A 27,937-nucleotide genomic window follows, 5' to 3' on the forward strand; every position below is an offset into this window, starting at 1 on the left:
TTGTATGTTCAGCCAGGAACAGTCTGTTAATGGGGGAAGAGCAGTGCATAGCAGTGTAATAGTTAAGCCTGGAGAGCCTGTAGTCAATAATTAACATTTGAGGACATGTTGACTTCCTTATCTGTGGAAAAAAAAAAAGCATCAAGCTACCTGAGCTCAGAAAACAGAGTGTTGACAAAAGACGAAAGAGATAAAAGCAGAAAATGTTGTGACGGACTCCTGACCTGCGGACCTCACTGGTCAGACAGAGGGGAGTGCTCAGCTGAGTTCATACTTCACCCGATTCAACGGCTCTTTGTGGTTTTACTGCGCTTGTCGCACTGTTTGAAACATGTCATCCATCTCTGTGCCTCCACCAAAATGCCTGCAGAAACCGCTGGCGGTTCCTCACCGTCACATGTTTGGACCGGGACCCTCCAACGTCCCTCCTCGCATCTTGGACGCCGGGGCCAGTCCTGTCATCGGACACATGCACCCAGAGATATTTGAGGTGACTGTATTTAATACAAATGATGTAGATTTTCCAGAAAGAGACTGGCATCATCTCTGGGTTTAAGTGACAGATTTTTATGAAACATTTTTACATCTATCCGTCACAAAATTGTCTCTGTGGTGCACAGAAAAGCAATTATTAGAGTTAGTTGTAACATTCAGTAAAATCTATTGGAAACTGCCGCTGATGGAAAATAATTATTTACTCAAGTATTGTACTAATTTTGATGCAATTGTACTTTACTTGAGTATTTGATTTCATGTTGCTTTGCTTCCACTCTACTGCACCTCAAAGAGAAATATTAGGCATTTTACACCGATATATTTATTTAATTTAGCTGATTTAGTGCCTGGTTACTTTGTAGATTGAGATTTTACACAACAAAAAAAAAGATGCTATTTATAGATTAAACGACCCAACATACTGTAATTTATAAAGTAGTTCAAACATGATCTGATTACATATAATGAACAATTTCATTTTTGATACTTTAAGTATATTTTGCAATATATTTTGTAATATATTTCAAAAGTTGTTATTCATCATTCCTGTGCGTGTGGGTGTGTGTGTGTGTGTGAGTGAGTGAGTGAGTGAGTGAGTGTGTGTGAGAGAGAGAGATAGAGAGAGAGAGAGAGAGAGAGAGCGCATACTGGTCTGAACCTAATATGTGTTTCACTATTGATCAATGTGTATCAATATTGTCTTTTAACTTTTTGGGCAAAAAATTGAAAAAAAAAAAAAAAGGAATTCAAATATCCATATTTTGATTTCTTTTTTTTTTTTTTAAATGAGTAAATCAATAATCAGAATAGTTGCTGGTTCATTTTCTGACCATGTGACTTGTAGCTTGATTGTAGAGATTGAAAGCGCTGCAGCTAACCACACTCAGGCAACAGTAAAGATTAACACATTTCTATTTCAACTCACCATTCGTTTCTCATTTTACCTTACAGATCATGAATGACATCAAAAGTGGAATCCAGTACATGTTTCAGACTCGCAACAGTATGACTTTAGCTGTGAGCGGCACCGGCCACACTGCCATGGAGTGCGCCATCTTCAACGCAGTGGAGGCCGGGGACAGCGTGCTGGCCGCCGTGAACGGCATATGGGGAGAGCGAGCAGCGGAAATGGCAGAGAGGATAGGTACCTTTAAAAAAAAAAAATCATGTGTCATCTAACTAACGACGGAATAACAATCATGACAGAATACCATGCGTGTCAATCCAACAGGGGCCAGAGTGAACACCATTGTGGCGCCTCCTGGAGGCTTCTTCACCAATGCAGAGCTCGAGCAGGTTTACTGTGTCCTAACACTCCAATTATCAATTAGTAATTCCTGGTCGAAGCCTCAGTCTGAGCGATCACACTGTTTTCTCACCGCAGGCCTTATCAAAGCACAAGCCCGTCCTGTTCTTCCTCGCTCACGGAGAATCCTCCACAGGAGTCTTGCATCCTTTAGACGGCATCGGACAGCTGTGTCATAAGTGAGACGCGACTCTCAGCACCTCCGTCATCGTCACATCTGTAACAAAAGATAAGCAGATTAAAGCAGATGTTTTATGATTTTTGCCTACAGGTACAACTGCCTGTTTCTCGTAGACTCTGTGGCTTCAATGGGAGGAACCCCTCTATACATGGATCAGCAAGGTTTAGTCTTAAATCCTTCCAAAAGCAACTGATGAAAACATTGAACACGTCCGTACTGTGCTTCTATATCAGTTTTGTTGTCACCAAAAACAGATTTGTCTTGTTTGTGAATGTTTGTATTCACAGGAATAGACATCCTATACACAGGCTCTCAAAAGGTGCTGAATGCCCCGCCGGGTACAGCACCCATCTCCTTCAGTGAGAGAGCGTGGTGAGAGCTGTATACACCTTACATGGCTGCAAGTTATAGATTAGGATTCAATTGTAAAGTGTTTTTTTTTTTTAAGGCTGAATTTGTCCACAGCCAGAAAATATTCAACCGGAGGACAAAGCCCGTGTCATTCTTCTTGGATTTGAGTTGGCTCGCAAACTACTGGGGATGTGATGGCAAGCCGTCCAGAGTGTAAGACGTTTTTTGTTTCTTTCAAACAGGAACTGATCACATTTTGAACAGTGGTTTCATTTTTAGCCGTACGTTGCACAATCTCTGTATATTTCTCTGTCCTCGTCGTTTCCTCCCTGTAGATATCACCACACAGGTCCGGTCACTGCTTTTTACTCCCTGAGGGAGAGCCTGGCTGTCCTTGTTGAAGAGGTGGGACGTGTTAAAGTGAAATATCTTGATTTTGCGTTTTTGTCTGTAGCTGCAAAAGCACTATACAGAAAGACATTGAGCAGGTACAAGAGTGGGGAAAAGAATGTACCATTCTACCTCTGTGCCAACAATACTTTTGTCAGAACAAGGTAAAAATATGAATTAACCACTGAGAAGCTTTTGGAGCCAAGGCTGCAGGAATGTCAGTGTTGGTCGGTCAGTCGACCACTTTTGTCCCAGCTGAAAGATTTCAACAACTATTTAATGAGCTGAAATTCGTGTTCCCCAGAGGATGGATCCTACCGACTCTGGTGATCCTCTGTCTTGCAGCATCATCAGGTCAAAATTTCAGTTTGTCCAATGCTTTGGTTTATGACTAGCAAAACTAATTACTAACTAATAACTAATTCCCACCAGCCTCAGTTGCACTTGGGTTTAGCACTATAAAGCAAATGCTAACATGCTAAACTAAGATGGAGAACATGGTAAACATTACACCTGTTAAACATCAGAATGATAGCATTGTCATTGTGAGCATGTTAGCATAGCATTAGCATTCAGGTTGAAGCACCGCTGTGCCAAAGCACAGCCTCATAGAGGTTCACTGAACAGCACATTGAAAATGCACATGTACAAATTGGAAATATGGGTTATGCATAAACGGTCATGGCTATTCAATAAATGTTTTATTTGTTTTTGTGACTGTTGTTTGTATGTTTTGTTCTTCTAAGGGTCTGGAGAAGTCGTGGGAAAGACATGAAAAAGTGGCGGAATATTTCCACGCTGGTCTAGAAAGCATGGGTCTCAAACTTTTTGTCAAGGAAAAAGTGAGTTTCAAGTTTCCATACCATGTAATGTCATGTGATTTTTCTAATTACCCTTGGTGAAATTCACGCATTCATTCATGAAGCTGTTTTGGGGAAATGGGAACTTACTAAGCTTGACTTAATTGGATGTTACAGAAAGCGAGACTGCCCACAGTGACCACCATCGTCGCTCCTCATGGATATGACTGGAAAGAGATCACAATCTATATCATGAAAACACACAACTTAGAAATTTCTGGAGGGCTCGGACCATCAGTTGGCTTGGTAAAAGATTATGTGCCTTTATACTCACTTCTTTACCACGTGTTTGTTCACATCGAAGTTGCTGAAGTCCTGTGCAGCCTAAATTCTAGATGTATTTGGTTGTTTCAGGTGTTGCGTGTTGGATTGATGGGATGTAACAGCAGCAAGGCCAATGTTGACATGGTGCTGGCGGCACTGAAAGATGCTCTGAAACACTGCCACAAGAGCAAAGTGTGACATGTTGCTGTTGGATGGTTCAGCGATAATCCTGAACCAGCGCTATTATTATAAACAAGAGATTATGTGATATAAATAAATGATTATTCTCTCCGTCTTGTGCAGCTCATTCATTGCTTGAATAGGAAAACTGGGCTTGTCCTCATAGTGCTGTGACATCTTCTGCCAGTACCAGTCTGTGATCTAAGCCTTTACCAATTATGTTTGGTTTTCAGTCTAATATAAACACACGCTACCTATTTTTTTTACATGATAGTATTCCACTCTAAATGGTACACTAGGTACATTTTGCATGTGAAACAGAGACCATATCCTAGCTATATAGCCCTTCTTATGGTGGGCTTATTTCATCTTACTAAATACCTCACACGTTTTTTTTTTCTGTTAATATCCAAAAGACCATTTAAATAAAACAAAAAAAACCTCTTCATCCTACAACTACACATCCCATGAATCTTAGTTATTAGTATACTGCTAAAGCTTTGATATACTTTTGCTATAAGAAGTAAAGCACTTTTTAGATAAAACATGACCAGCTGTGTCTTGTGTACCATGGGCTATGGGTGAAAATATATGTCGTAAAAAGGATTGGATCTTTCCCCTTAAATACATGCTAATAGGGAAATAACCCTCCAAAAAACAACACACAGCTACCTTTCATTAAAATTAAATTCAAAAAGCATATAAACACCAGCTGCTCCTTTTTGTAAATTCAGAACTCTATACATGTGAATTTGTGTTTGTGTTAATGGAGTGTGCAATCAAAAGGAAATAATATATGGGAAAGACACGAATAACAATAATAATAATAATAATAATAATAATAATAATAATATTAAATGTCTTCAATAATGTAATTATAAAATTTAATTATGTTTTCTAAATTACTTAAGGGGATTAGACTCTTAGTATTAGCAAGGTGTACCAAATAAGCTGATGTTCCCCCAACCCACGTGTATTTGTTATTCTCCTCTTCCGCTGGTTTAAATAAAGTTTTACAAAAAGACGGAACCGGAAGTGCAACTTAACTTCCTTGTTGGCATTTGGTTTCAGTAATAAAAAAAAGGCGGTAAATGGTGGTGACGCGCATTCTTCCGTTCCGTGGAGCTAGGACAGCTCGTCTTTGTCTCCGTAAACTTCACGACAGCGCTGGTAAGCAGTCGGGTGTCATGGCGGGTAAAAGAGGAGCGCTCATTGTGCTGGAGGGGGTGGACAAAGCCGGGAAAACGACGCAGTGCAAAAAACTAGTCCAGGCGCTACAACAAAGTGGACAGTCCGTGGAGATGATGAGATTCCCCGGTGAGGCGGGACACTGTTTCCATCACTTTGTACCAGTGTTTGTCTGTTTGAATGTTCCTGTCCAGGTGTGTGGGTGAAGGTAGGACACGTGACCGCTGTGTAACTTGCTGTGATTGCTTGGTGCAGACAGGACCACAATAATTGGACAGCTGATCAACGCCTACCTGGAGAAGAAGAGTGACCTGGAGGACCATGTGGTGCACCTGCTGTTCTCTGCAAACCGCTGGGAGATGGTGTAAGGCCCCTTGCATTTATTGTGCGACGAGACACTGTTTAAAACACGGAAAGTCTTACATTCAGATGTTATTGTAAAGTGACAATAGTGTTTAAGTCGAAAGTGGACTGTTTAACTGCAGATATGTCATAGCAGGAACATCACAGGTGTGTTAAATAACAATAATGACTGCTGACTACCTATGGAAAATGTCTGAAAAATGCCAAGTGCTCACTATTGAGCTACTGGCCTAAATAAGAAAGAGACATGCCTCCACTACAGTTAGGGTTCTAGTTCTACCCACAATGACACAGCTGAAGCATCAGCTGAAGCATCAGCTGAAGCCCAGTGATCAGAGTCATCAGCTGATGTTTAAGGGACAGCCCTGGTTTTTCTTTTTTATGGTATCAAGCCATTCACTGAGTTCTGGGTTTATTTAGCCTGGTAATTGAGGATGTGCATTTGTAGTGGTCTAAGCAGGCGCCCCATGTGTAGAGGCCACAGTCCTCACTGCAGTCGGCCCCGGACGTCCTTTGCTGCATGTCATTTCCCCTCTCTCTGCCTACCCATTTCCTGTCTCTCTACTATCCTGTCCAATAAAGGCACAAAAGCCCCCCAAAAATATACTTTTTAAAAATTAAATTTCATACGCTTAATAGCAACAAAAGCAATTCCATTGGTGCCCCATTGTGTTAATGAGGGCAGAAGTTTCAGAGGAATATATATCTATACCTGTGTCAATTAAAAAAACAAACAAAAAACAATTTAGCATAAAGGAACAGAATGTTTTTTTTATGTATTTTTTATATATATATATATCTCATGAACAAACTGACCGTTTTTAATGTTTAATGTACTTTTGCCCGAAGTTGCTCGATCAGACTCCTGCTCATTTAAACCTTGGGCATCATACCACTTGTGTGTCTGAAAATAAGGTGCACTTACACTAGAGTTCTATTTGTTTGGTAAAATGCACTTTATTTTAATGCATTCTGGTATTTCTGTTTTTATATAACTATTGCAGTGGTTGTATCTTATTCAGCTCAGTGGATGTTTTGCATGTAAAGCACGGACTTAAATGGAGTATAAATAATAAAAGTCTAACAAAATGTAAGGTAGGAATAAATATTATGATATTCTGTATTTTGCTTATAGTTGGCAAATAACATGAAAATACAAAAACCAACAATTAACTGATCCGACTGACAAGTTTTGTCTGTCGTCAAATTCTCCCATAATTCATTACTCTGTTGTCCAAAACCATGAGCCACAGTATTGCACATTACCATGACTACAGCACTGTAGAGGTTTGTTGTTGTTTTTTGGTCGACCCCTAACATGCCATCCTGGTGCAATAAATAGTCCATGACAAAAGAAATACTTATTCCCGTTTGAATAATGTTTTCCTAAAGGCTACAGTGGCCAGATGTTTATTTTGCTTTAAAAAAAAAAAAAGTATGTACATGTGATCCTTTTTTACATGAAAGTTTTAAATAGATTTGGAGCCTTGAGCCACAGACAGGCTGAGGAACATATTAAAGACAAACTCGAGAACACAGTGATGGTTTGGTCTTTTTATGAGATTTCGTGGAAAACCAAAAAAAAATGAAATATCACCAGCAATGTTGTTTAGAAAAGCACACAACTTTGTGTAAATCTTCTTAACAATTTCTTTCTGCAGGTAACTAACAATTATCCACACTCAGGTGGGGGTGGGGGGGAGGTGTATATGTTTTAGCCTGAATTTTCTTGTGCAGCATAGTAAAATTATTCTCACCCACAGACCTTCAATGAGGAAGAAGCTGGAGCAAGGCACCACTCTGGTTGTAGACAGGTATGCCTTCTCTGGAGCTGCTTTCACCAGTGCCAAGCCGGTGAGTCTTTTCTTAGCTGTTCAAACTCTGCATCCATCAGACAGTATCATCATCATCATCATCATCATGTCGGTTATGAGAGGAGCAACAGCTAGCTTGACTTGCTCCGTCCTCTCCAGGGGTTCTGTCTGGACTGGTGCAAGAAACCTGACGTGGGACTGCCAAAGCCAGACCTCGTTATGTTTCTACAGCTCAGCCCCGCTCAGGCTGCTCTCAGAGGCCAGTTTGGGGAAGAGAGATATGAGACCGACGATTTCCAAAGAACAGTTCAACAGAAATTTGATCAGCTGATGAAAGATCCCTCAGTCAACTGGCAGGTACGAGACAATTTATCCCCAGGTGACATGTTAAATGAGATTAAACTGATCGTATTTAATATATGTTGTCATCTTAAACGTCTGTTCTAGGAAATTGATGCTTCTCAGAGTATTGAGGATGTGCACAGGGAGATCACCACCCACAGCCTTAATACTATCAACATAGCTCAGGACCTGCCGCTTGGAGAGCTATGGAAGTGACCGCATGCCAGTCTGGGTGAAACCGCTGTCACAGGACCAAGACGCTGTGATGCAAGATTTAGTTATTTTTGTACATTATTTGCTATAATAACTAACTAATTCTTTTGCACAATACACATTGTTTAGCCCACTTGCAATATTGTTTATGCGATATATTTTTTTTAGTCCGTCTTGAAATCGAAGAGAGAGATTCAGTTTTCAAATATCAGATTTGGATTTTATTTTTAGTTTTTAATCTCTTACATGTCTATTGTTCTTTGACCTGTCTATATATTGTGATTAAATAAATAATCTTCAAATGAACTAGTGTATATGTTCAGACTTGGCAAGGATGCTTTGCATGAACAATTAAAACAACTTGTCTGCAGATTTGACTAAATTTGGTTTCATTACAGGCTGTTACAGACTTCAGTTATTAGTGACAAACTGCGCAAGCCATGGGCATTATGAACCATTGTGTTCTATACAACAGAAAACTGTTATGGCAATTTTACTTATGGAGTCAGGGAAAGGCACCATATCACTTCAGAATAAACATTTAAAGTGTTAAGACTCAAATGGAAACACATGTATGTGAAGATGTGCATACAGAATTTATCCTGAGCTCCTGCTACGGCTTCCACCAGGCAGTCTCAATGTTGGATACAGAGCAATCAGAGGTTGAAGAACACTGTGTGACACACTGACTACACCATTGGAGCTGGATTGGCTCAAGAGGTCTCCAAATAATGTTCCTCCTCTCAGGCTTCCCTTCTGATACAGAGAAGAGACAGAGTCTCTCGCCTGCTGTCGAGAACAGTAAATCATTGTTCATATGTTCCTCACAGGGAGAGGATCTCAAACTCTTCGTCTTCTGAGTCAAAGAACCGCTCCAACCGGTCCGAGTCTGAGAAATCTGCGAAGGAAAGGGGATCAACACATAAAAGAAAAAAAAATGTTTTCATTAACCAATTTTTTTTGTGGGGGGGTAAAATATGTTGCCAAAAATATGCAGTTATTTACCAGGAGTAAGGTTAAGGGCATCCACGCTGACCATGTGAGAGGGCTGACTGTCTACTAGTTCAAACATGGGCAGGCCCCCTCTTTTGCAGGACAGCTAGAAGAGGAAGACATTTCATCATCATCATTTCATCTACAGAACGGGAAAGTGATGATTTTGTTTGGACGGGTCAAGGGAACAACAGAGGAGCAGTGTTCACACACACACACACACACACACACACAGACATACCCTTCTTAAGCGCATACACCAGTCATCAAACTCGTCCTCTGTTCTGCAGAAGAAACCCTGGCAGAAACCAGAAAAAACAATTGGCTATGGAAAATCTGACTAAAAAGTTTTTTCTGCCTGCTCACAATCACGATTAACAATGGGCTTTAGTTTGAGACACAAAAGCTCTGTGCTATAAAATCCCCCCTGCCATTCCTACCGCTGCGATGGATGGGTCCAGCTCACAGATGTGCATACGACAGGGTGGGTGCTGACAATGGTACGTCTCATCGGGGACCTGGCTGTCTTCACACGGCTCCACTGCAGGCTGTGTGGTGTGTGGGTCTAAATAGATGAGTTCCTCTCCTGACGACGGGGAAAAAACAAGAAAAAACAATGGCATGTTCAGAAACAGATTGGACTTGTCAAAAAAAAATTAATATGGTGAGCATGAGTTTGCTTGGGTGGGTGGGTGGGTGGGTTTGGGTGTTTATTTCACAAACACAGAGACCAGACATACCGACATAACCAATGAAGTAATGGGCACTGTTGGGTTTTCCCCCAATAACACCCAGGGACTGAGGCAGCATGAAGCATTGCTGTAAAAAGAGACAAGAGGGTTTATCTCACCCCAGCTGTAGCTGAATTTGCCTCAGTGTTAATTTAAGCACCAGTTTTACATTTTTTTTTTTACCCAATTTATCACAAACCACACATACTAAACTCGCTCCCAACAACTTTTTTCCAAGTGTAACTTTAATTTTCTTTAACCCTCAAAAGAGATTTTGGCCCCTTGGGGTCAGTGAGAACAACCTGTGAACACGACACTGACATATCACTTTATGAAGTTTAAAGGTGAAACTTATTACACATTAGCTGGAACCACGTTTCTAGCGGGGCTGTCAACAAATATTCTAAATTAGAAAACACATTTGATTGAGAAGAAGCAGTACTGCGGCTGTCTGCCTCACGGGGCCGCTGCACTGAATGCAGTGCATGACGGACAGGAGTCACACCGTGTCACTTTCACTGTTTGAAAATGAAATGTAGGTCAACGACTGTGTGGCAGAGAATTCACAACCCAACTCGACCGCAGAGAGAGCGCTTTACATTCACACCTTGAAAAGATGCACCCAAATAAGAAGCTTTACAAATATTATGTGCCTTATTGTATTGGTTTGTATTCTTATGGTTATAATGTAAAAATATAAATACTCAAATGGTTCAAACCTGTGTGTGTGTGTTCTTTTTTAGAAGGAATAATCTTATGCCATTTTTGAAAATGTTGACAGCGCTAGTTTCTTGCCAACTGATTATCATATGTCCAATATTCACCCTCTCTCTGTAGGTCTGGTTTGGGCTCCACCAACTCCTGAGAAAAATATCTGGCTCTTTAGCTGCTAAATGCTAACTTTACCAATGCTAACTTTATTGTTGTGGGGTGGCCAGTTGGTGTACAGTGGATTCTTGAAAAACTGCTGCGGCTGAAAACTTTCCTATGTGAGTGGTGAGATTGAGTAAAGTTTAATTGAAATGGTATAAAACTGGCAGAGCTGAGGAACTGCAGATACTGGTGATAATTCTCTGTGAGCTCGTCACTTCGAACAAACATTTACACGTATAAGTGGCCATGTTAATATACATTATTGATTATAGCTGCTGCTTTACGGAAGTTGCCATATCAGTCAGACGCTCCAGTCTCCATTGTGGACAACACTACAGTGTATCTTGAATTGTAGGTTGCACATGTTATGACACCCCTGCATCACCACAATCTAACCTGTGTCTGTATTGATGCTTATTTCTCACTTGTTATCCACTGAGAAGTTGATAAAGCAACATCAAAATCGTGTTCCCAGACCCAGACTAAATAATATTTGAAGCCAATCACAAATAAAGAGCTGTGCGCAGTTAAGTGCAACTGCTGACCACATTTCCTCAACCTCTGAGTAGCATGTGTCTGCGAACCGACCACAATTACATAATCACAGAGTTCTGGCAAAGCATTTAAGAGCACATAGACTTTTTTTCACCATAGTTTGTTACTGTAGTGTGGTAATGAACACGGACTAATTTGAAGTCTGCATTATATCACCACACATGACTAATGTAACTTTGACAACAAGTAACCGAGTAAATTCACTTTTGTAATTTAAAGTCCCCCATCTCCCATAGCAACCTCATGAGACTGAGGAGTAATCATTTTAATACACAGTATGGATAGACACACTGAAGTATCTCACCTTGAGGGTTTCAATGTAGGCCTCATTTATATCACTCAGGCCCAGCCTGAGGGGGATGAGCAGTACCAGAGGTTTCCAGAGAGCCGTCTCCTCCTCAGCCAGGGCACATGCGCCCTCAAGGCAGCCGTTGAGCTCCCCCATTCCCTCTGCTTCTCCTGCAATATCCAGCCAGGGCATACAGAGACGCTCTGCAGTGAAAAAAAAAAGAAAAGAAAAGAAATAAACACTAAATTATTTACTATGAATTATTTTTTTTCTCTGAAGTCTGGTGAATGTTGTCTGACATTGGCCTTCACAGAGGCCTGAGCTCTACCGAGTGCATTTCAAGAGTTTCCAGAGAAACTGATGAAAGAGTCCAAAATGTTAGCATGTTAACGACAGTGAAAAAAAAAAAAAAATCCTGGATCTGCCACTTTTAAAATTTAATGGGCTCTTTCCTGGCCCATGCTCCATCTCTCCACCAGGTTTGGTGCAAGTTGGTTCAGTACTTTTTTTACAAGACCCTGCTGACAGACACATAAACAAACGAACCAACAAATAAAGAGAAAAGTGAAAACATAATGTCCTCGGTGAAGGTAATTGCTACTGTCTGTTCTGTTAAACAAGAAAAACATGTCTTAGTTTCTGTTTGTTGTCTTTGTAAAGGAAACTAGACAGAACCAGATTAGCTTTAGGTCATGCAGCAGACTCAAGACGGAGAGGGTTGAGACAGACGTGCGCTGGAGTAAAATACTGACACACAGCACTCGGCTACTTTACTTTTCAATCTCTGCAAAGTCCATAGTTAAGCCTGGTGTACAAGCACTTGAGTGACATTTGAACTGCTTATGCTAATGAATGATAACAGGAAAAAATCTCTCAAACACAAAGTTGCAAACCCAGCTGCACTCACTGATCTCCTCGATGACCACAGTGTTGTCCATCGCCACATGTACCACTAATCTGCTCCACGTATCAAACACTGCCAGCTTCCTGAGAGAGGGACGGCACATTGAAACAGTCACACCAAATTTGAAGGCTGCTCCTCAGAGTAAAAAAACGTCTTTAATTGTTAGACAAGTCAATATATGCTGAGAGTGGAAAAAGAGAGACAAGGAAATAAAAAAAATGATGCAATACAAACAACTGAGGATGTCACAGTGTGCGTCTGAATCACACTGACTGAACATCTGCTCTACAGAAGAAAAGTTTTACAATGACATTTATTGATTTGGCAGATGCTTTTGTCCAGAGATTCTTGTTCATGCAGCAGTGTCAACACATGTGGCTTTTCTGTTCTGTTATAAAGTTTTATAGAGTAATGTTTTTACATGTGCATCCTGGTGTTGTTTGTATTGTGCTAGAGCACAAATATTTTGAGAGGAAGGAAATGCATTCAACACATTTGTTTGAGCTCACGGATAAACAACCAAATAACAATGAATTTTGGTGAGATACACTGAATATGAAACATAACTGTTTGTTTTTAGGACATCTCTTCAGGGAACTCTTAATCTTTAAGTTATAAAGCAAAAATGCCAATAATTCATGGGTTCCATGCCTCTCAATGTGAGGATTTGCAGTATTTGTGTTTTATATCACTGTAAATTGAATATCTTTGGGGTGTTGGACAAGGCTAAAACAAGCTATTTGAAGACATCTGGCAGATACTTTTAACATTTTTTTTAACTTAATTAAACAATACAGTAATGTGGAAACAAACAGACCTTGCATATTCTTTACAGTACTTACTTAAGAACCTGGGCGACTGTGTTTGGTCCATACCACTGGCCTATAGGCTTTCCCTCTCCAACTCCCATTTGGGCTGCAGCATTTAGAGACGTAAGAACAACTTTATGCAAAGGGTTTCAGGACTGCTTGAGTGAGCTCTTGATATAATTGGAAGGGTTTGACAGTCGCTACTTACCAATTTGATGGATGGAATAATAGCTGTCTTTTTTGTCAATGAAGGCGTTGAGAATACTGATGTACTCTTCTCTTTGTTTCTGGTCTCTGGCCCATCTCCAGTCTGAGAACAAAAGACCAGTTATGAAGCCTGTGTAAAACAAGCTCTGTTTTGCTATAGTCTACTCACTGGAGAAGAGCTGTTAGTGTCACACACGCAGATATCGATATCTTTATTTTTGAATTTTTAAAGTTGTCTTACCTCTGCCTAAATGTCTACACACCAAGGCCTCGCCCAGGATCATCTGTCCGCACCGTAACATACATCCCCATCCCGTATCTGATGTTGGTCCTGTCCCACCTGTAACACATTCAACAATCACCCACACGATCGCTTCTGTGGCTCGAAGTGAAACCCCAAATGACTTATCAACGGAAGCCGAGGAGCTCAACCAAAACACGGATTCGTTGTTTTCACTTACCAATGGGGGGGAAGTTTTTTCTGTATGTGAACCAAAGTCGTGAAGTGACATCTGATAAAATCTCATCTTTCTCTACATGAGGAGCAGAAATCACCATGTTATCATACATCCAAATAGTAAAGTGTATACCTGCTAATATGACTCTTAACTGAAATACTCCTCTCTTACACATACACGTCATATTCCACAGTCCTACCTGTGAGTGCATTATATTCTTTCCCTAAGATCCACACAGGCTCTGAGGTCTCAGGAAAATCTTCAAACTCTCCAAAGCGAAGTGTGTCGTATGTCAAGGTAGCTGCAAAAGAAGACATCTGTCAGTTGTAAACCTTTGAAAAATTTCAAGGGAGAAATTGCTGGTGGTTATGTTATTGATCACTTGCAACTTGTTGCACTTGAAGCTATCTGTAAGGGAACACAGATGGAGTATCCATTAGTTGCTTGAGAAGAAGTCCAGGAAGTATGTTCAATATACTGTACACCTATCTCTACAAACCATCCAGCATTTTAATCCCCATGCCTCTTAACCTGGGTCATGTTGTATATGCAATGGAGCAAATGAAGGAGGAATCTTCCTGTGGGATAAAATAAAGTATCAAGTTTCAAATTCTGGCCAAATGCATTTCATTGGGAAATGAACACACCTTATAACCGAGCTCCACTTAATTAGGGAAAGCTCAAATTATAGTTAAAAGGACTTGTAAAAAATTTAGTGTTATACTTGCATAACGCTGGAGGACTATAGGTCTGTGAAAAACACTTATAAAAGAATGGTCAAATGTGTTGTGGCAGAGGCCAAAATATCCTGACTTTCAATCCGTAGTATAGGTGAAACTAAAAAATGCTAAATCCTGTCAAACTTCAGCCACATTTTGTAATTTGTAATTTTTTGTAATTTTTTCAGTGGAGTGTCCCTTTAATAAAAAGGGGTACATAACAAAATGTACAAAAAATATAACAAATCAAACAAATATTTCACACATATCAGTATCTGAAAAAAAGTCTCCTTTGTGCAAGTAAGAAAATATGCATGCAAGTGGTTTCAAGAGAGTGTGGTGCCAAAAGGCAATCACAGTAACAGACTGTTTGCAGACTTGTCACTGGAAGCACTGGGCGCAAAGCCAAGTATATAAAACTGGGCACATCGGTAATAGACACCATTAAAGGGTACAATTCTCTTAAGACAGAAAAAACATTTCGGCTGGCTGGTGCACTTCGGTAAAGCTGAAAAGATATTAACAGATTCGAACTTTCTGGTTAAAAAAAAAACTTAAACGACACCTCTTTCCAACAGTATGAAGGTAGAAAATGAGCTGCAACCAGCTGTCGTCCAAGTTGGAGAAATAACATTAGTATAAAGTGACACAAGTGCGCAGGGACTGTCTACAAAGTGCAACACCGAAAGGAGACACTACAAAAATATTTAACTCATACAGTGTAGTGTCACCACAATCACATCCCACATCAGTGGACCCCTGTTTGGTTGTACTTTGGATAATGTATTTTTTTTAGTGTAGTGTAGTGGCACCAAATTTTTTTTACTATAACCAACAGGAGACCATTGATGTGAAAAGTGATTTTAGTGATACTATCCTTCATAAAAGGTGAGTCACTGAATATTTTTCCCAGTAAGAAATCCCCAAATTTATGAAAAAGCACAGTTTTCCCAAAGGGTTATAGTATAACCAACAGGAGACCTCTAGAGGTTGGACTGATTTTTGTGACACTAAAGAGTGTGAGTGAATTTACTGACTATAACTCCTAAAAAAAATTCCCCTAAAATTATGAAAACCCATAGGAGCCCATTGACGTATGATGTGACTTTGGTGACTTTATATAAGAGTAAACTTACTGAATATTTTTGTAGTATCTCTTTTCGGTGCACATAGAAACCAGTGTTATTTCTCCAGCTCGGAAGACGGCTTGTTCTAATGAAAATTAGGTTGTAGCTCCATGTCTACCTTGGTACTGTTGGAAAGAGGCGTCGTTAAGTTTCTTGTGTTGTTGTTTTTTTTTTTTATCCCAGAAGTTGGAATATGTGGATATCTATCCAACTTTACCGAACTAGTAAATGGTGCCGGTTATTAAGTGTTTAAAAAGGTTCATGTTGTTTATGCCAACACATGTAAGACCGCCATAATGTTATCTACAAAACTAACAGACGGGAAAAAGTTGACGAGCTAGCTCACTACGTGTCAGTTACTTGGCTCTGACACAGGAAACTGTGATTTGCAGGTTTAAAGCTAGCGTTAAAAGAATGAAGGGATGTGTTTTCAGTCGAAATAGACGCAAATACAGTATCGCTTTCTCTGTGTGCCATTACGAGTCTTCCTTCATACCATAGAGCCTCTCTCATGGCTAACAGTATTCCCAGTACTACCAGTAACGTAGTGTAACTGATGTGATGGTGACAGTGCATCGACTGGGATGTTCGTCTTGGGCGTAACATAACGTTAGCATAAACAGTCAAACCAAGGACAGGAGGCACATTATTAAGAGCGAAACTTCATCATAAACACATGTCTTTAACACAGATTTCATCTGGACACCGTACAGAAAGTTATACGGCTGTACAACGAACTGTCAAAGCGGGGAAACCACCACATTTAGCAATTACAACAGGCTAACGTTAAGCTAGCAGTTAGCTTTAGTCATCACTTTAGCAGGCTAACGTCACTGAGGCTACAAAGCAACAAGGGTCTGTGTTGGACTGGCGGCAGAAATGGCAATCCTGTCGTAACAGAGCAGGGGATTTGTTGCCAAGTATGAAATAACGATGCTGTGGTTGCTTTGTAGCTAGACTAGCTTGCTAAGGGAGAGAAAAACTGTTATTTTGCTGTAAAATCTCGTTTACCTGCATCCATCCCGACGGTCTTCACCCTATCTTGTTTGTTGTTCTCTGCACTCCGACCCGCTGGACCAATAGGAAGAGAGTTCTGCTGAGGAATTTCGAAAAGGCGGGACATTTCTCACCACATCCAATAAGACGCGAGAGGTGGGCTTATTTTGCCCCAACCAATCAGTGGTGGCTGACGTATCCATTCCGCTGAAACCTGTTTATGGTGCATTCAAGCTACAGATATAAGGAGGTTTAACAACCATGTTTCTACCTTATTTGACCACAAAGCAGTTAATATAAATATTTTTTTCCCATTTAACAAATTCCTATAGCCTTTAGTTAGGAAGTTAGTACAAGCCTTCTTGTACATTATCCTCAAAAATCACGTCTTCTTCATTCAGAATTGTAAACAAACTCATTTGATCAGTAATGGCTGCCCCTAGAATTTTAAGTGACATTTAGGCCTACAGGCAGAAGCTGGGTGGATGGGTGAGCATATTCATCAAAATTTCTTCACTTAGAAAAATCCAAACTGAAATAAATCAATCAGTAAACCATGAAGTATGTCATTTAATTATTCTAAAAAGATTGATACGAATTATTCAGTTCTTACAGTTATCTTTACTGATACAATTTCTCAAAACAAAAACAAAACAAACAGCAAAGTCTAAACTCCATTAAGAACTGCAATATAATAATATCCATAGTAAGAGATAGGATATTACTATCAGTGTAAGGGTGAAGTGTAACAGGAATGGTTTGAGATGCAGTGTTAAACACCCAAGCTTCAGTGGGGGTCAGCAGTTTACAAATAAACTATACAGGAGAATTATTACTCATATTTAGTCATAAGTCATTAAGTACTTAGTTAGAAAAATGAGGTGGACGATGTCTCACGGTGGTTGGAGACGTGTCTGAACATAACGAATGCAGATGCCTCCACACAGCTTCACTGCATAGAACAATTGAGAAATTACCATCCAGTCATGTACTGTGGCATGTATGAAAATGCTGAGCAGGCCCAGGTGATTCAGATTTTTTTTTATCAAGATGGCAAGAGGAAAAGATTTATCTTTAAGCAAGGTCCATTGTTGGGGCACAGATGGCACGAGCTTCAGGCACAAAGACGGCTCAGCTGGAGAGTGTTTCAATAGAAACTGGGACTAAAGTGAGATCTGCATTTCAGTAAATAGGGATGGAAATTGTTGAGCTGTGATGCTCGTGCATTAGTTCAGTATGTAAGGAAAAACAGAAGAGCAGCTCTTCTTCAGGTGACTGAGAATGTCAATGCACGACGTGATGAGACTGTGTCAGCAATAAGTCATAGAGAGGAATATTATAGTAGGGTTGCAGTGCATGAATCCCTCATTACTTGACCCCTGAAGTGAGGGGATCCAGTGGCTCTGTCATGTTGTGGGGGTCATTGTGCCGCCATCTTGTCCCCTCAGAGAGAATGCTCACTGCAAATCAATACAAACTTACAAATTTACAATTGCAGACCCAAAGGATAGTTGTAAGAACCATTTATTAACATTAATATTTACAGATGCATGTAACTCATACAAATTTGCTTATTTTCTCTGTCGCCTAATCCTACGTGCCGTGTAAAAGTGAAATTATTCATGGAATAAATTCTACTCATATATTGAAATGTTATCAAAGTGCTCTAACTCAAAGAAAAAATACTGTTACTTAGCATTTCTGCCATCACAGTACAGCAATATAAACACACTGCCTCACAACGAAAAAGGAATACAGAGACCAAGAGCTGCATTGAACGTATAGTGCTGTCTGAAATACATTTTGTGGCAGGGGTAGGCTCAATTCATCTGACTCATTCGGGACTGGGGAGAGGGCCTAAAGGGCCTAAAGCAAGGACATCCTTACGTTAATTAACAGTTTCTTGTAGTTAACCATTAATAAGCTACTAGAACTTCAGTCAAAATATGTTCTCAAAGCTGACTAGTTGGTCCTGCTAGATACTAGCTATTGTGATGAGAAAAAGAAAACCCTTAAACAGAGACAGGATCGTTGTTGATGAAGCTGAAGCAAAATCTAAATCTGGAGTAAGACAGAGACTATCCTCCCTTCAGCAAAGAGAAAGACATACATGAACCCTTCCCCTTTTATGAGCCCCAAGCCCCCAGCTATTTTCATTCAGTCCTTTAGTTAGAAGAAGTATGATGCACTTTCCACTTATCTAGCATGGACTAGTCTGTTGGCCTGTGTATGCCATCCAGGTTAGACCACCATGAGTGATACAATAGTTACCACTTTCAACCACTAGAGGCAGCCAGACCCCTGGCGAACAGGCATCCGCATGGTCAACTCTGCTGTTTGTGGAAAAATGAAAAGCTAAAAACATTAACAGCGGGTGATTTTTAGACATTCACATCAAACGTGTGGCAATATTCTGTATAAGCTTTCAAAATAAATCGCCACGGCAAAGCAGAAGAAGCAGGACAAGTCCATTGTCTACGAATGGAATAGGTGTTCATCAGTGAAGGCTCAGTGCAAATGAGTGTAAACATAATCCAGAGCAGTGGATGCTTCAGCGGAGGAGTGGTGCTGGTGGTGGTGTGCAGTGCCGGTCAGTCTGCTCCAAATCCAGCATGTGACTTTGTCTTTCACTTCTCCCGCAGGAGGTACAACACAATGGCCTTCAGATAGTGTCCAAAGGCACAGGCAGCAGTCACCAGCCAGTGAGAGCGGAAGCTGGGATCAGTATTCACCACGCATTTTGTCACGTCCACCTGTAACAGCAGAGAGAACCCAGAGATCACCAAATGAACCGCGATGCTGATATAAAACAACACAGAAAAGTGGCTTTTGGAGCAAGAGTTCTCCTGCTGTGTGTGTTTCACAATGGTATCAATCCAACACATGTTGTTGATCAGTCAAGAATCTGCAGTGACAAGACGTACAACCTTCCCACAAATATGTTATTTCAAAGCCAAGGCCCACACTGTAATCTCAGCAATGCTTATTCAAACAGTCTACTGATAAACTATAACTTTCACAGCAAATGAAACACAACAGACAGTCCTGACACCAAACACTCCTCCTATCAATCTGGGCCCTTACATTACAAAATATTCAAAAGGTTTCCTACACGCTGACATCATCCCCCAGCGTAGAAATATTACAGTTTGAGTTCAGACTGCAGCTGCGGAATAAAAACAAGTCCCTCGTTTGTGCTTGTTAGGTCAGTTATACAATGCATTGCTCTTCATTTTGTCACACTCCATTTATTTTCAAAACACAGCCGACTTGGGTGCCATGTTTCTGGGTACACAAGCGTTCATTCGCTCAGTTGTTGTGCTCTTTCCAGCCGAGCAGAGCAGAGCACAGACAGAGGCTCGCTGCCAGGCCTTGTTACTTCTCGGGGGCTGAGTTTCACTTTATTGTTTCTGCGGGATTTTTCTTTTTTTTTATCGGGCAGGCTTTTCCCATAAACAGGAATCAACAGAAGGAACCACTTCTCTTCTATCTGATGCAGTTTGTGTGTAGCTGTCCTTGTTTATAAACCCCAAACAATTACTTGTTAAATTCAAGTCATCAGTTGTGGACGTGTCTTTCCTCATGCACTGTGATCTGATCAAATTCTAATTCTGTGTTAAAGAAACTATTATATATATATATATATATATATATATATATATATATAGAGAGAGAGAGAGAGAGAGAGAGAGAGATTATAGCTACTATGACGTTTAAGTTCATAAAAGGGGAACAAGTACTGAAACATTAAAACAAACAATCCAGAGCACCAGTTCACTTATAGGTGATTATTGTGATCTGTTATAGTTACTAAAACCTGGTCATTAAATTACAGTTACTAATCATAAACTATATTCTGTAGAGTAAAAAGCCGATATGCAGAATATGACCTTCATTCTGTTGCTTGGCATCTTTAGGCCGAGCAGGAACATCTTCTGTTGGCCAAGCTAACGTCACTCAGCATTGTGTCTTCAATAAATATTAACTCGTCATCAGGTTGTGAATTTCTAGAGGACACCAACAGAATAAATGAATGATACTTAAACGTAATCAAGTGTAATAAGTTACATTGCTTTGACGAAGCAATTAAAACAGTTAACAGGTTAATTAATAATCTGTAACCTGTTAGATTTCAACTGTAACCTTCCCAACACTGTGTGAGAGAGTTTACTACTTTACTGTGCGGCGTCCCCTGTCATCATTATTGTACTTACACCTTATTATACTTAAACCTGATGTATTGCAGTTTCACATTACCACAGTGAGTCTGTGATATTTTCCATAGCAGAATATCACAGGGACCGTGTCTATCTGTTCAAAGCGTCTCAGATAACGAGGGAAGCGTCAGCAACTAATGAAATGATTAGACAATTAGTTCATTGACAGAAAATTAACTGGAAACTATTTTGATAATCAATTACTCAAGAAAAAAAAAGTTAATTTTCCAGCACAAATACCAAACATTTAATAGTTCCAGCTTTTCAAATGTTCAGATTTGGGCCTCACTGCTTTAAACCTTTGTAAATTAGTAAATCAGACAAAAAGAACAATTTGAAAATGTCGCCCTTAGTCTCTGGCAGTAGGACTCGGATGTTAAAATTACCGTACTTTATCATTTCAAGCCCTGTATAATATTGCTATGATATTCCCATATAGTATCCATGTTGGGATTTAGAACAGATGTAGTGGGGTTTAATGATTTTACAGTCAGCTTAACATACTTGGCCGCACCAAGCAAACACTGCCGCAGCTCTGTCAGCCATCAGTGTCGGTTTACCGTCGTCTAACTGCAGGCCTGAGATCAGCAGCACCGACAACATTCACATACAGACAAGCAGCCACACAATCAAGTAATCAGGTGAAGTATCTCTTACCCAGCCCCCTCTCCTTTTTAACCAGGAGGTCAGACTCTTGCGGACAAACTCCCCCATGCAGTCGACGATGGTATGGACCATGGCTGGATGACCGTGGCGTACACAGTCCACTGCCAAGGCCCCCGCCACGGCGTATAAAGACACCACCTTTCCCCATGTTACACCTGATAAAGACACACAGCTGTTAGAACAAAACACACGACACCCTTACTCAAAGCTTTATCCACAATCATTTACGTCCTGCGATCTGATGGACAAACAGTGAAAACAGGAAAGTGGAGTGACTGCTCTTTCTGAACGGCTGAAGTAGGTTTTGGGGCAGCAAAATGTCTGTGTCAGCAGTTCTCTTCAAAGATGGATGAACAAATTATAAAACCTCAGCAGCAGCCAGGCATGAGGCCTGCGTGCCTGCCTGTCCCACAAAGAAGAAAACCCAAACACAAGGCTGGGCGCAGCAGTCAGGCAGTGCGCCTCACCAGATTAGTGAGCAGATCATTTTTCCAACTTAGTTCTCCGTTCAGAGCGCCTTGAGATAATGCATGTTATGGTTTGACTCTGTATAAATAAAACTGAATTGAATTGATGTAGAGTAAAGCTTTCTGCCCCCACACCATTTACAGTCAAAGCTACAGACCATTCCTGTAGGGTTTATACTGTAGGTCCAACACATACAAACTGAGCCTCAACTCCATCCATCTTCTGCAACTGTCGTCTGATTCATTCCTAGGATCTCATAAACGGCGCTCGTGTTTCTCTTCAACGCTGATATCTGGACTTTGCAGGATGACGCGCTATTAAAACTGCTACTCGAATATTTAGTGAGTTTAGAAGAGATGAAACTTTTAAACCAAAGTTTTGGTACAAAGAATTAAAAAGACGCAACAAAAACATTAATGAAATAAAACAGAATTAAAAGATGTCTCCCCGTTGGAAAAAAAACTGTGTTAGTTTTAATGTAAGAATGTGATTATACTACAGTTTTTAAATATCCTGAATCAGGTAAAAAAAAAAAGATAAGTGGTTAAATGAGATGCACATTGCGTTGCACAAGGTGTAAAATAAAATGTCCATATCATGCAAATCAGTTTGAACAAATTAATTTTCCCAGTTGTCGTCGTGCTTAGAGTCATGAGGAAAGGCATTATGTGGATGTTGACGGGAAAAGAAATCTTATCAACAGAAAACAGCTTTGTTCTTATTTTCTTTAGACATTTCTGATTTCATGGAGATCCCACATGGGAGTTATGGGAGTTGACTAAATTAAAACTGGCCTCCTTCGGGAGCCTTGTGAGAGACAAACTAAAAAAAGAATGGCTGAAAACTGATGAACTGAAGCAGAGGCTGAGATATTGTGACTTTTAGTTTCCAGCATTGGTCAGGCTCTAAAAATAAAAAAAAAAAACGCTGGATCCCAAAGTGCAACTCGTGTCTTTTGTTGCAAACTTCTTGCCAAACTCCACACGCTCAGTTTGTACATCTTCCCTTAAAATAAATGAAGTCTCCAATCTGAGATAACCCACATGAGATCACCAGGGGGCATTTTCTCATACTTGACAAAGCTGCTTTCAAAGCCACTGTTTAGCCAGGATCAATGTATTGCTCCTTTCAGTGCGACCTCACATAGGGTCCCACCTCAGGCGCTGGTTCGACTTGTGCTGTATACAGACCGACAATGTCCACTTTGTGCTTCAGTTAAGCTACTGAGGTGCCTCGGCTCTACGGTGGAAAATACATGCATTTCTCGATGTAAGGGCAAAAATTAAAAACATGTACGTGAACCAATAGGACGCCCCGTCAGACGGACCACTACTTGAGTAAAAGGGATACTCCAGTGGTGTAGCATTGTTCTTCCATAAAGTTTGCAATTTTAAACGTGCTTTAACCGATTTGTTTAGCTCTGTTTTAAACACGTTCACTAGCTAGTGGCTAAATTTGTCTTCATAGTAACTTTGCAGCAGGTTTATTTAAAGGTGAGGGCTGTAACACCAAAACAATGATCTGTAAGATGCTAAGACGCTCTGTGGAGCTGAGAGGAACTGAGAGCCTGGTGGAAAAATCCTCTGTGGGTTCGAGAAATCCAGTGACAACTTTCTCATTACACGCAGTAATTTGATCCATTGTTAAATAAATGTTTCAAGAAAAGGGAAGTCGAAGGAAACAAAAGGCATCTCATCCTGCACTGCTGCACAGTTCAACATGCAGGATGTCAGAAAATATTTTAGCCGTGGTTTATCGGTGCCTTGTGGAAAGCGGCGCTACATTTGTGACTGAGCTCATGCACATTAAAAAAGCTTGTGGTCATTATCTACTGCTGTGCATAACTTCCTCTTCACACTGAGACAAGTCTAGACCGTCAGCTTTACTGTATGTCCCACTTTTTAAAACCTGTAAACTGAAACTAAAGCCTCACTGCAATTTGTTTTTCCTTGTGTAAATCCTTAAATAAACACTGCAGTCATAATCATAACCACAGGAGCATGTTTGGATTAAGGTACATGTTCTTTCATTTTAATATATTTGAAGTGGGCAACAATTTTTCTAAGTGACTCTGCTCCTACCAAGGAACAGACTAATCTGATTTTCTTCAGTTTACAGTTGACTCTTAATTACCTTTGCAGCGGATTGCTTTGTTACATTCCCTGAGGAAGAAGCCAGCTGAGATACATGACTGAACTCCTGGGGTGGGGTTCAAACTGTCCGTAACAATCACTCACTCCAGCAACATGTTAACCTAATATGGGCTGAATTTTCCTCTAGGTTTCCTTTCCTGGAGGGGATAATGACAGCAACAAAATGTCTCTGACTAACTACAGGATCCTGTGGTCAGCCTACTTTAGAAGTGTTTACATGGAAAAAGCAGACTGAAATTAGTTTATTTTAGGCAGGAAAACTTGAATGTTAATTAAAACGAAAAAGCATCAATAGGAGAAGTAACATTTGCACTCCAAACTTTCAATATCTTTATCGTAAAGGCCTCAAGCTCTGAAGTTCCTCCTTCCCATTTAAAACTAAATGAAGAACTTCCCTAAAAGGACCGACATCTTCCTTTATTTTCAAGTCCAGGTTTGTGAAGGTCAGAAACAAACCTGATAACAAAGCACTAAAGTTAGTTCCCATGATGTAGGCCTGCATGCATGGCTTGATTTACAGCGCATCTACATTTTGACGAGGACGTACCCGTGGAGAAAATGTCTGCAGCCACAGCCAGGAAGGCGTCGGACACCACGCTCTCCGATGCCACTGTGATGTTTAGCTGTCGCGCTACGTTGCGGTAAACGTTGGGTCGAAGGTATTCCAACTCATTACCTGGCAAAAACAAAAGAAAATAAACAGTTTCAAGTGTTTTCTTACTTTGCACTTCCTATTTTAAAAAAAAGAAGAAGCGATAACACAATATTCCTGTTACAAATGAAAAGCTGAATTCATAAGCGATAAAACACAATATGACCAGTAGCTAATGGTGGCTAATATAGGCTAATGTTAGCAAACTTAAGTAAATATGTCTGTATAACAGACATTACAGAGTTAATTGGCTGACTCTATTAACCCACTTCACTTGTGCTACTGTTACAATAGGTTAGCAGATTAGCTAAATGCTAAATGCAGCAGTTAATTGGACATAATTATCATTTGTGGCCACAGCTGCTGCTGTTTAGCAAAAGCGACATGTTTTCGCTTTTAATTTAAAGGTGTATTTTGATAATAAGTTTTGACTTTTGCATAGAGTTTGATGACAAGGTTGGTTAAATGCGTGGCTAAAGCCTGTTAGCTTAACTTGGTATAAAGAAAGAAGCAAGCTTGGCTCTGTTCGAAGGTACCAATAACTAGCTGGAGTCTCCGCTGGTTCCCGGTCAAGAAATAGTCTGGCATGTAATTGTTGTTTTTACATTGCACAGTTCTGACACACTAAACAAACAAGATTTAACTTGTTAATTAGTGAGTTTTAAAGATGCCGCTAGGTGGATTTTGTTACCTTCGGACAGCTTCAATTTAGCTATTTCAACCTGTGTCAAGTCTTTGTGCTAAGCTAAGTGGTAGCAGCTACAGATTTACTGATGTACTGTACAGACATGAGAGTGATATCCATCCAACAAAAATGTGAATAACTGCACTTTCCAGAATGTTGTTTTCACCTGAACTTTTAATCTGTGAACTGTAGATGCTTTTCCTGTAACTCGGTAGACTTTAAAATGAACCAAAAAGTCCAAAATAAACAGAGTTACTATCTATAATAGATGTTGGTCTCAGAGGTTTGCCAACCCTGTTTTGATTTTAATTTTTTTTTAGCTAATTTTGGAGACTGCCTGCCCAGATGTGTTCCTGATTGTTTCCTTTTGTTTTTTCTTCCACAAACACATTCTACTTTGATTAGATCTGAGTTTCCAGCAACTTTCATAACTAGCCAAACCAGATGTGGGCTATGTTAAGTGAAATGTCACACTTGAAGAGCCATCTGTAGTCTATCAGTTTTCATAGTGGGCAGACATCCAGGCAGGGAAAATAAAACTGAAACGAAACCATGTCCCTTTTTTTTTTCTGGGGATTCCCTGGAATTACTTCAAGGTCTTCCACTGAAAACGAAAGGTGTTCTCACAACACCTTTCTGGATGATGAAATGTAATGACAAACTGGATCATGGCCAGGATTTTTTTTTTATGTCCTTCAATCCAGGCAGCCGCATCCACCCCACAGGACAATTTTGAAGAGATTTAAGTATTTATCTATTAAAAACAGCTCTACATACACAGTTTCCCTACATGAGGGTTAGAGTTCGCTTTATACCACCAGGTATAAATTCCATTTATTGTTAAAATGCTCTCATGTGTTTTTTCTTAACCTAAAAGTGGTCAAATGAAAGTCAATTGGTACATTTCTTTTTTTTTCTTTAAATAACCAGCATGTTAAACTTAAATTCATAGACTGTTAAATGCACTTTAGGCCCTGACATCCCAAGGAAAAAAACAAAGACATAACCTTTGCCCTCTCAATGTCAACCATAGCAGAAATGTAACCGTCTGTGGGGATATTATAGTTGTACTATTTGCCTTTAAATACTGTAAAATAATGTTATTTGTAGTGTTGTTGTGACCTGCTGAATGATGCTCTATGGAGTTTTAGGTGAACCATCTAAACTTACCCAGCCACAGCAGAACCGTCGATATCTCTCCCAGCGTCCCACCTGATGCAGCCAGCCCATGTTCGGGATTAGACCAGCCTACGCCAGCACGGTTCAGCCTGGAATGGATGTAGTCCCTGCACAGTGCTTTGGCCTGGGACACCAACTCCTTGTCGGTGGGGGAGCGGTCAAACACCTCAGCCGCAAACACAGAGGAGCGGCGCAACATCTCCATGCCCCTGTCATCCGCCACGGAGTGCGCTGCTCACCTCCCCGCCTCCACCGCCACACACAGCGGCCACTTCTCCCCGGCACACGTCCTCCAAATTCCTCTTCTCGCAGACAACAAGACCTCTGGAGATTACCCTGAATAACAAACACGCGGATTAGTTTGTGGGCATCCTTTGATAGCCTGGATAAAGCTGTCCTAAGCAGGCGCAATCACAGTCCACTGAAGCTGCAGGTTATATAAACCCCAGGCTGGAGAGAGAGAGCAGGAAAAGTTTCACACTAGACCAGAGAACTTACGTATTCTCCATAAAGTTAGTATTAGTGCGCATATACCCGCTTATAATGAAGGCAAACGCAATTAAATTATTCTTACCCGAGAATTAATATGCTGATAATCCCCACCTACACCATCATCTTTACACGGGCTCCATCTTCGCTCGTCACTGAGCCGAAAAGTGGTTTTGGTCGCTGACTTCTGTGAACTGAGGATTCACCGCCACTCCAGGCGCAAAAACTGCTCCAAGTTTACAGTCTGACAGGCTTTCCTTCTAAGGGCACTTATTGTGGAGTCCAAAGGCGGAGATAAGGGGGACCAACACAAGCCCCGCCCCTCCGGCTCCCATCCCAACTCACACGACTAACACACACTGGATTTATCAAAGGTGTGAATGCATAATAAAAAACCAGCAATCCTCAGCTCCAACTAGTCTATTCTGTTATTTTCTATGGAACAGGAAACACGCAGGAAGCTTGCCAAAATAAAACACTTAATTTTGTCTAAATCATCCGGACTGTGTGAGTGGTGTACTAATGATCAGTGCAGGCTGTGAAGCAGAAACTAGTACCCGTTAGAAGGTGAAATGCTGCCCACAGTGAATAAATACTATAAGTTTAAAAGTGCAAAGGATAGTATAAATATAAATATGGTTAAAAAAAAACTCTTAAAGGGTTATTACAACAATTTCTTATTGCACTTCTGCAAAGTTGGGGGAGATGGATTTAAAAAAGAATAGTAAAAGTCAAAGCAGCAGAGAGTGACATATACTGACTTTTAGCCCCTAGTATGAGTCAGGCTCCATAAACACACAATCCTACATTTCTTATAAGG

General features: G+C 40.4%; 4 protein-coding genes across 6 annotated transcripts; 2 read left to right on the top strand and 2 right to left on the bottom strand.

Annotated features, from left to right (window-relative positions):
* The first annotated feature begins 196 nt into the window (after nucleotides 1-196).
* On the top strand, nucleotides 197-4,138 carry agxta (alanine--glyoxylate and serine--pyruvate aminotransferase a). Its single transcript, XM_023425992.2, has 11 exons — nucleotides 197-490; nucleotides 1,447-1,639; nucleotides 1,727-1,791; nucleotides 1,880-1,980; nucleotides 2,073-2,143; nucleotides 2,270-2,354; nucleotides 2,448-2,546; nucleotides 2,669-2,738; nucleotides 3,470-3,565; nucleotides 3,701-3,829; nucleotides 3,938-4,138. The coding sequence occupies exons 1-11, from the start codon at nucleotides 332-334 to the stop codon at nucleotides 4,043-4,045; spliced, it is 1,176 nt and encodes a 391-aa protein (XP_023281760.1). The 5' UTR covers nucleotides 197-331; the 3' UTR covers nucleotides 4,046-4,138.
* Nucleotides 4,139-5,080: 942 nt separating this feature from the next.
* Nucleotides 5,081-8,253, top strand: dtymk (deoxythymidylate kinase (thymidylate kinase)). Its single transcript, XM_023425979.2, has 5 exons — nucleotides 5,081-5,344; nucleotides 5,471-5,579; nucleotides 7,342-7,432; nucleotides 7,552-7,749; nucleotides 7,840-8,253. The coding sequence occupies exons 1-5, from the start codon at nucleotides 5,119-5,121 to the stop codon at nucleotides 7,948-7,950; spliced, it is 735 nt and encodes a 244-aa protein (XP_023281747.1). The 5' UTR covers nucleotides 5,081-5,118; the 3' UTR covers nucleotides 7,951-8,253.
* On the bottom strand, nucleotides 7,118-16,702 carry atg4b (autophagy related 4B, cysteine peptidase). 3 transcript variants are annotated; one of them, XM_023425977.2, is made up of 13 exons: nucleotides 16,624-16,702; nucleotides 13,966-14,067; nucleotides 13,770-13,841; nucleotides 13,550-13,648; nucleotides 13,310-13,411; nucleotides 13,135-13,207; nucleotides 12,296-12,375; nucleotides 11,404-11,591; nucleotides 9,681-9,759; nucleotides 9,381-9,526; nucleotides 9,182-9,238; nucleotides 8,953-9,046; nucleotides 7,118-8,845 (listed from the first exon to the last, which is right to left on the bottom strand). In XM_023425977.2, the coding sequence occupies exons 1-13, from the start codon at nucleotides 16,631-16,633 to the stop codon at nucleotides 8,772-8,774; spliced, it is 1,176 nt and encodes a 391-aa protein (XP_023281745.1). In that variant the 5' UTR covers nucleotides 16,634-16,702; the 3' UTR covers nucleotides 7,118-8,771. The 3 variants fall into 3 exon arrangements, 2 of the variants coding, with proteins under 2 accessions (XP_023281745.1, XP_087035336.1); XM_087179210.1 differs by having other exon boundaries at nucleotides 13,135-13,234; XR_015438448.1 differs by having other exon boundaries at nucleotides 8,800-8,845; nucleotides 9,182-9,224; nucleotides 13,135-13,234.
* Nucleotides 16,703-18,114: 1,412 nt separating this feature from the next.
* Nucleotides 18,115-27,364, bottom strand: boka (BCL2 family apoptosis regulator BOK a). Its single transcript, XM_023425950.2, has 5 exons — nucleotides 27,203-27,364; nucleotides 26,620-26,964; nucleotides 24,660-24,788; nucleotides 21,483-21,646; nucleotides 18,115-19,361 (listed from the first exon to the last, which is right to left on the bottom strand). Exons 2-5 carry the CDS (start codon nucleotides 26,831-26,833, stop codon nucleotides 19,236-19,238), a joined length of 633 nt encoding a protein of 210 aa, XP_023281718.1. The 5' UTR covers nucleotides 26,834-26,964; nucleotides 27,203-27,364; the 3' UTR covers nucleotides 18,115-19,235.
* Between the last annotated feature and the right edge of the window lie 573 nt (nucleotides 27,365-27,937).

The sequence above is a fragment of the Seriola lalandi genome, unplaced genomic scaffold (assembly GCF_002814215.2).
Source record: "Seriola lalandi dorsalis isolate HSWRI2012SDOR001 ecotype SW California unplaced genomic scaffold, Sedor1 jcf7180002054797, whole genome shotgun sequence".
NCBI classification, from domain to species: domain Eukaryota; kingdom Metazoa; phylum Chordata; class Actinopteri; order Carangiformes; family Carangidae; genus Seriola; species Seriola lalandi.